The 8,739-nt window shown below is 35.7% G+C and overlaps 1 protein-coding gene across 1 annotated transcript; it reads right to left on the bottom strand.

Moving 5' to 3' along the window:
- Window positions 1-4,994: 4,994 nt before the first annotated feature.
- Window positions 4,995-8,126, bottom strand: LOC131947645 (uncharacterized). The gene is made up of 3 exons (XM_059308885.1): window positions 8,071-8,126; window positions 6,719-6,945; window positions 4,995-5,766 (listed from the first exon to the last, which is right to left on the bottom strand). The coding sequence occupies exons 2-3, from the start codon at window positions 6,902-6,904 to the stop codon at window positions 5,524-5,526; spliced, it is 429 nt and encodes a 142-aa protein (XP_059164868.1). The 5' UTR covers window positions 6,905-6,945; window positions 8,071-8,126; the 3' UTR covers window positions 4,995-5,523.
- Window positions 8,127-8,739: the final 613 nt, after the last annotated feature.

The raw sequence follows: 8,739 nt of genomic DNA, 5'->3' as shown, positions 1-8,739 counted from the left end.
ACACATGTTTTAATACACACAAACATATTATTATGTAAACATATTTTATTTAAATGATTGGATAGCGAATGGCATTTAAAGGTAGTTATGTGTTGTAGTAAGTATGTGACAATCTCAGTAAGGGTAAATTAGACTTTAGGATATAACACGAAACAAGTAGTGGTTATTTATCACTATGTTATATTGTGTTATGTGTTGGGTTGGTGGTATAAAGCAAATAATATAATACCAAAATGAATATATAATACCATATTGTGATGTGAATATGAAGGAATTGTTATATAACATTATACGGGGTTATGCGCGAATGAGACCTTAAGGCAAATTATATATATATATATATATATATATATATATATATATATATATATATATATATATATATATATATATATATATATATATATATATATAAGTTGACGTCATAAATGGATGACACCTTATGGCCATAAGGCCTACGTAACTGAGTTCAAAGTTGAACAACCCTTTTGAAGAACTTGCTGTACTTATCTTTAAGATTCTTGACAATCACTTTCTCTCATTCGGAAGTGATAGTTCCATGAACAAGTGCTTGTAGTGCATAAATCAACCCCGTAGACCCTCTGGTTTATATTTTGGACATGAATTCTCTTTTATCAGCGAGTACTGAAATTCGAGTCACTATTGTTGACTTAAACTTTTGTGTGAATTAAACTTTTGTGTAGCCATTTAAGTAAGTTGCCTGGTTTCTACCGAGAGCGGGAATGGACACGAGCGAGAAAACTCTCAAAGGTATTTGAGAGGTGTATAAATTAGTTTAAAAATCAGGCACGGCGTAGTTACAATTAATATGGTTATAAAATCCTGTCTGTCTGGTTTATTTCGGACTTTACTAATGATTGGTTCTATTTGATGTTTTAAAAATTTTCGGTAACTAATTGAAAATTTAAAAACAAGCCAAAACAATTTGGTTTTCACGTGTAATGGCGACATAAACAATGGCATCCTGCTATTGGATAGGCCGACATTGATTTTATTGTACACATTGTAAGCTAAAAATAGAAAACTAGGTCATGGGGTTTTTAATTTGCATTTGTTATTTAAAAACTTGATCTGCAAAGTTTTGTAAACAAATAGTTATCGATCACTAAGTTACTGTACAGCCAATCAATATTTGTCTTACGAAAGTGAAACATCCGGTTTTAACTTAGGCTTGATGAAAATAAATAGAAATGTAGCCTTAAACTCAACAAATTATTTTCAAGTTCTCTGGATTTACAACTTTTATAGCATTTATTTTAAAAATATAAAATTTCTAAATTAATTTTAGGCTTAAGTTTTTATTTTTTATTTTTTTTTACGGTCTAAATCTAAAAAGCACGTTTTTATTCCATGACAACAACACTATGGAAGGAATCTCGTCAACTCGCTTGTCTCCATTAGTTGCTGGAATGCCGCACAAGATAACGAAAGTAGGGCAGTTTTTCCAAGTACTTTTTACTAGATTTCTTGTGCTAGATAAATTACAATGGGCAACAACTCCAAAATTGCGAACGTCATGAAAGTGTCACTGATTTTTTTTTCCTTTTCGGTCAAACAAAAAAAATTAATAAAATATTTTAAGATTATTTTGGAATTTTATTATAACAGAAAAAAAAAACCAAGTTCTTAGTCAAACAATATAGAATCTACAGTGGTTCTCACACGTAAAAGAAAAATGAACTTCAACCTGGGAAACCTTTATAAACCTTTACGATAAAGAGTAGTCTTAGATGTTCATGTTATTTCCGCTTCTAGAGTTATTGTCTTTCGAATGATTTATAACTCAAACTATCCCGAATTCAGTTCAGCGGGCAGATGAGCGGGCATAGCAAACCGTCTTTCAGAGAAAACACCAAAATCAAACGACTGCTGCCTTGCATATTGTTCTCGGATGGACAGAGTTTCGTCTAGGCTTCTCTTCGGAGGAGGGGGGGGTGGGGTGAAGAAAGTCTACCGCCCCCCCCCCCCCCGAACGAAATGGAAGTTATACAGAAAACATACTTTCCCCCCCCCCCCCCCCCGAGAAAAAAGTCTGGAAGAAACACTGTGGACAAATGTTGTAGAAGCACATGTTCGTTGCGGGCCAGAAGTGTTTTATTTTTGTGCAAGATCATTCATAGTTTTAACTTTACTTAACGGTGTTGACTTTAAAAATAAATTTATTCTAATGTTTAACATTGTCGCTCTTAATATTTGTTAACTACATTTATCGTCCAACGCTTTTATTTAACTATATTAATATTGTAAAAAACAACACACACAACAATACTTTTTAAAATGTATGATGAATAAAAAAAAAGTATGTTGTTCCTACATTAAAATACTAAAGATAGTTTTCTTTAGAACAATTACGGCATTTTGAAATCTAAGTGTGACAGCGAGCAATTATTGAATGTTTCTTTTGTTACGAAAGATTGTGTACAAGGCTAAGTCAGAATATGGGACGGCAAGGTCAAACTATAGAGTCTGGATCCCGGGCTCGATTCCGTAAGACATCCTTGAGTCCACCCAACTCGTATGGGTAACTGATTCACGTAAGGGAAAGTAAAGGCCGCTGAGCATAGTACAGAACTCACTATCCCTTCATACGCTGAGCTCACTAAAACAGGTGAACTCTACTTCCTCTTCCACTCAAGTCAGAATGTTGACCTCCATATCCAGTCTCATGTCCAAGATCAAACCAATATTCCGTAATTTGCAGTAAACATCGCGAAACGTCTTTAGTTCTGATCTGGTCCGCAGAGGCGTAGCGAGGGGGGGTGGGGGGGGGGGGCGGGGACATATGTCCCCGTGCGCCGACCTTAGGGGGGGGGGGCGCCAAATTGAAAGTTTGAGGGGGGTATAAATGAAAAGTTCGAGGGGGGGGGTGCAAATCGAAAGTTTGAGGGGGGAGGGTGCAAATGAAAAGTTCGAGGGGGGATGCAAATGAAAAAGTTTGTCCCCGGGCGCCGGGTAGGGTCGCTACGCCTCTGCAGGTCCGATTCCTTGCATGCATTGAATAGGCCAATAACAAACGAATAATGTAAAAGAACTACTTTAATTCTTAAACATTCTAAAAATTCCCTCTTCATTACGTCTTAATATTGTTCCTGGTTGGTCAATATGAACCAAGAAGTTTAAATATTGATTCAACCATAAGGTATTCCAAACGCTTTTTTTTTTTTTTTGAAAAGTTGATTTCTTGTTAAATTAAATAAATGTCTGAACCTCAACCAAGACGTTAAAACACTGATTTTGATTGAATTACTTTCACGTTTCACTTCAGGAATTCTTTTGTTTATCAAAAAAACAAGGAGTAGATTTATATATATATATATATATATATATATATATATATATATATATATATATATATATATATATATATATTATTTTTAAAGAAATTAAATATCCTGCATTATATCCCAAAATTAAGGTAACTTTACTGTACAGTCTAAGTTGTTGTATCAGACTTTATGTTTTTGAAGTAGATTGTAATGTCCGAACCTTAACCAAAACGTTAAAACAGTGATTTTGATTAAATTACTTCCACGTTTGGATTCAGGAATGCTTTTTTTATCAACAAAATAAGGAGTAGATTTTTATATTTTTTTAAAGAAATTAAATAACCTACATTATATCCCAAAATTCTAAGTCGTAGTATCAAACTTTATGATTTTTAAGTAGATTGTAATGTCCGAACCTTAACCAAAACGTTAAAGCAGTGATTTTGATTAAATTACTTCCACGTTTTGATTCAGGAATGCTTTTTTACTTTCTCGTATATACGAAGTATAGAGAAATTCTTGTAATTGTGCAAAAGAAAATCGAGATTTTTACAAATCTCGACGTTTTACACCTCACTGATACAGAAAAACATAATCTTGCAATCTTGTCCGTATGTCTGTGTGTGTGTGTGTCCGTTACAGCTAGGTTGATAAAATGTCATATATAAGTATTTTATCAAAATCGTAGATCCGTATCAACTTTTGAGCGATTTCCGATAACCGAAAGTGCTACTTTTTCTACTCTGAAATTTTTAAAAGCCTATAACTTGAGTACTATTTCAGATAGAATAAATGAAATTTCACATGTAAGTAAAAGATCTAATTCTCTACCTTCTGTCAAATTTTCAATAATTTCCGTTGACCGGAAGTACTAATTTACGCTATTTCCGATTTCTCAAAAAACGCACGTAAATTTATAACTATTATGCACATTTTATTAGGCGTTCACTAGGTGTGCAATTCTTTTTTTTACGAGATTCCATTCTATTATAAAAAGTTTAAGTAATTAAAAATGGATTACAAATATTGTCTATGTCCTGAGTTGCCATCCCTCGTAGTTTTTTTAGAATATCCGAGAAAGTTTAGGGGAGATCACTCCCGGTTTATTTATCAACAAAATAAGGAGTTGATATCTATATATTTTGTAAGAAATTAAATTACCTGCATTATATCCCACATTAAGGTCACTTTACTGAACATTTTAAATAGTAGTATCAGAATTAATGTTTTAGGTGTGGTTACCCATTAAAACCTGATCAATTGTTTAATTATATTTTTGTTGCTTTTAGAATTTTGTTTTAATGTTTTCCTCCAATTATATTTACTCAGCACATTTCGTGTACGAGTTTCCACCTCAACATACACGTTACTTGACGTCAGAACCTTATTTAAGCGGAGTCAACTTCCGACCTAAAATGTTGAAATATTTGATGGACAAAGTCATCATTACAAAAATGGGGCGACAAACATAAATTGAAAAAAACGTTGGACCTAGGGCGACAAACGAATTACGTAATGTATTAAAATGACGGGAATAAGTTAAAGTTGGCAGAAGGTGGAGAATTTAACTCCGTAGATTACTTGCCGTTTCTTGCAATGGGACAAAAAAAAAAACAACAAAACAACAACACAATAACAACAGAAAAACCCATTCGCACAGATGTAACAAAATAATAATGATAAACCAAAACCCCAAAGAATTGTTAAAATTATTTTATTTAATTTCCAATGAAATGTTTCATTAAAATAGTATATTAGAGATTATTTTCTTACATTATGAGGGGGTTCTTAAAATGTAATTACAGAGAATAAAAGTTCATCTGTTACTTTGTTCGTTAAAGAAAATGTTTCGGAAGACATCCTGGTACAAAGGACTGCTTGCAATAAAATTCTGGATCAAGGAGGTAATTTGTGGATCCGAAGATACGAACAGCCATGTAATAGCTGAAAGAAAACACGTGACACGTCAACAGTTTGACATCGTCACAGTTTAGCTTCATAGGTGTAGATTTATCTGGCAACTCAGATGCCACTATGATTCGTTGGCATAGCGCATCGTCGTGTGATACATCAGGCAAGGGAGTTTTACTGGGATTATTTACTTGAGAAGTATTGGCCATCTGAACCTCAAAAAGCCGATTTGGCTCTGTGTTTGAATAAAATGAAGCTAGTAAATTAGTCAGCTGTTTTGCCCATTTCGTAACTACTGCCTCTAAATTTTTTTCAATGAACGTTTTCAAAAACAATTCTTTTTCCTGGGGAAGTATAAAATGCTTTGAAAAAAGTGAATCTCGTCAACAAGTGGTTGTGTGAATTCATCTGATTTCTGTTGTAGAAGTTTAAGAACCGTCTGCTTGTGATCTCGTAGCGATGTCATTTCGCCCTGTCTTGTTGTGTTGTATTCCTCATCACAGGCCTTTAAGGTGTTGTATCTGAAGGTGAGGTCGCATGTCGTCCTGCTTATGTTAAAGGCAACTCCCTGTAAATAAATGTTGACATCTCAATCAAACACCTACACCAGGGGTCGGCAACCTTTTGAACCAAAATTTCCCTGGTTTTAAAGAGCCACTAACATTTTTTTATTCAAGTTTTTTTATTAAGATCATTAGTATTTGTTCGAGGAGCTGGAGAGCCGCATCTTGATATCAAAAGAGCCGCATGCGGCTCGCGAGCCGCAGGTTGCCGACCCCTGACCTACACCGTTATTGTAAGGTTATCATTGTATGCAGTTTATATTATTTAGTTCGATAATACAATGTATGGGTTTTTCAGGTTCGTTTGTCTTTATGGTCAACACAAGACCGACACATGGAATACGACACAATGCGGCCGGTACAAGTAGACCGGCACAATGGGGCCGGTACAAGTAGACCGGCACTAGGAGACCGGCACTAGGAGACCGGCACACGGAGACAGACTCAGCCCAGGTTCCTTATAGAATAACATAGGCTCATGATTTCTTTAGAAAATTAAGGTTTATTCCTGAATGGTTACTATATATCGAGCCACTACAAGATCATGCCATGAAACATAATAATTAATTTCATACCTTCTCGTGTATATACTTAACTATAAGCAAATAATTTTTACTTCATACGTTTGGTTTAAGGTTACTTATCCCCATGTAGGCCTACATACTGAGTAACTAACAACCACGAGAAAACACAGAAGAGAAACAGAATCTGGTTACCCCCCACCCCACCCCACCCCCCCCCACCCCCCTATCGAACCGGAAATCCCTGAAGATATTGACGTAAGCATATATCATGGATAATTTTGATCTAAAAACAAAGTATTGCTGTAGACGAGTTTTAAGAGTTTCATCCTACGTCTAGTACATGACCACGGCCAGAGAGTTTGTAAACAATGTCACTAAGGAATAAATAACAAAATACAATAAAAACCATTGTTAAAAAGTGTAACAAACGCACACAGTGGTAGCAGATGTCGTGTCTGTCACAGGAGGGAGTGAACAGCCCCTTGTAGAAGAATGGCAGGCCGAACGGAATGCTACAGCCGTCGACGTCATATCTACAGCACGGGTCCTTCTTGTCACACGTTGAAGACCAAGTCAAGGGCGCTAACGCCGCCAGAAGTCCGAGCACTCGCAAGTACATGTCAACTGGTGTTATTCGTGGGTTGTCTACCGCTGTTCTTTCTGAAATACAGAATGATATTTCGTCCATTATTTTAACTAAATCGCTTCTAAAACATTAACGCAATTGATTTAAAATAAATCGGTAGTGAGCTCGCCTAAAATTTCGGGTATATCTCTATATAATATATACATACATTTAAAGCAATGTGTGTCTGTGTGTTTGTTTCTTTGTCTTTTATGCATTACTACACCTTTCATCCGATCGCCATGTTGAAAATACTCCTGAGGAGGTTTCTGTTGAAAAAATTCAATTTCGCATGGGCGGCACCCCATGGCGCCATGGTGCCTACGTTCGTTTTAAACAGTGCGATAGAGTATGGATAAGATGGGGCATTATAATCGTTCACTAAACCGAATCAGGCGCGTTTGCACCGGCAGAGTGCGATTTGGCGCCCTGGGCTATCAATTGAGCACTGTGGCGCCTAATTTCGTTTTAAGGATCAACTTATAATATTGACACTTTGGCACAACATTCGATGATTAAAGCGAGCCAGGGGCCGTACGCAGCGCCCCTGCGGAAGTGTAATCGGGGGCTCCCGGGAGCGTCCCTCAAAGTCCCTGAATTTTGCTCAACTAACTTTAAAAAGTACTCAAGTAAAAACGGGCTTTTGAGAAATATGAAATAAATTAAGTACTACTTACGGTTACCGGAAATCGCTCAAAAGTTTAACGAAAATTACACGTTGGATATAGTACTTATTTATTAAATTTTGTTAACCTAAATGAAACGGTACACAATTTATCGTGTTAACATGCATACACACACAAACACACACAGAGACACAACATTTTCGGCTCATGAAAGTACACAACGTCTTGATTCGTCAAATTGTGACCTCTACTAGACGTATAAAAATATAAATAAATAAATAAATATATATATATATATATATATATATATATATATATATATATATATATATATATATATATATATATATATATATATGTTATAGATACTGTCTGTAATGAAGTCACCGCAACGTGATGGTGCTGATGACTGCAGTGAGGTGAGGTAACAATTTAGTTAGTAATAATTCAATAATTCAAGAGGGACAGGTTATATAGTCGTCTCGATCGAGTAACATTAACACACGTACAAATTGTAAGAAAACTTCAATAAACCTTGAATACAGAAAAAGCAGAGTTCTGCCACTGAGCACAAGACACACACTTCCACACAACAAGCCTAGCATTCAACTGTGCCCTAACCCTCAACGTTCCCTTCTTTTTATTCCCTATCAAGCCTAACCTAATTTGCATGTCGCCACAATTCTGTGGTGCCTAATTAAAATGTCACACCCTACTGATAACTTCCTCGGGTTTTTTTTTCAATCTGCCGCCATCCCGTATACACCACGGTCACAAAGTTCAACATGGATGTTATCCGTAATTACTAATTACAATCTAAAGGCTTGTATCTAGTGAAGGGGGTGTACAGTCGAACACACTAAGGTCTATTTATATTACAGTTATTATGATCTATTTAGCCTACAGTTAAACAATATAATAGTATGGGCATAAATACAGTTAAGACTCAAACGATATTTTATTCCAGTCCTCTATCCTATGCTAATCCCGGTCAAAACATTTCCCCCTTCGTCTGACAAGCTGGCAAAGCCAGCGACGCTCACAACCTGATCACACTCTCCATCACATGCAAGAAGGCAACTGATACAATAACATTCAGCTCACAACCTGATCACACTCTCCATAACATACAACAATACAACTGATACAATAACATTCAGCTCACAACCTGATCACACTCTCCATAACATACAACAATACAAC

Source organism: Physella acuta, unplaced genomic scaffold (genome assembly GCF_028476545.2).
Source record: "Physella acuta isolate Inbredline_101_S28 unplaced genomic scaffold, ASM2847654v3 ptg000604l, whole genome shotgun sequence".
Classification (NCBI taxonomy): Eukaryota; Metazoa; Mollusca; class Gastropoda; family Physidae; genus Physella; species Physella acuta.
The sequence above is the reverse complement of the archived record's forward strand: the minus strand, read 5'-3'. Positions and strand labels throughout refer to the sequence as shown.

Bases quoted from the DNA above. Each gene is read 5' to 3' on its own strand.
- LOC131947645 (XM_059308885.1), bottom strand. From the start codon at position 6,904: ATGTACTTGCGAGTGCTCGGACTTCTGGCGGCGTTAGCGCCCTTGACT. The intron at 5,767-6,718 runs GTGCGTTTGTTA...ATTTATTTACAG, and splicing joins ACGACATCTGCTACCACTGT to GGAGTTGCCTTTAACATAAG.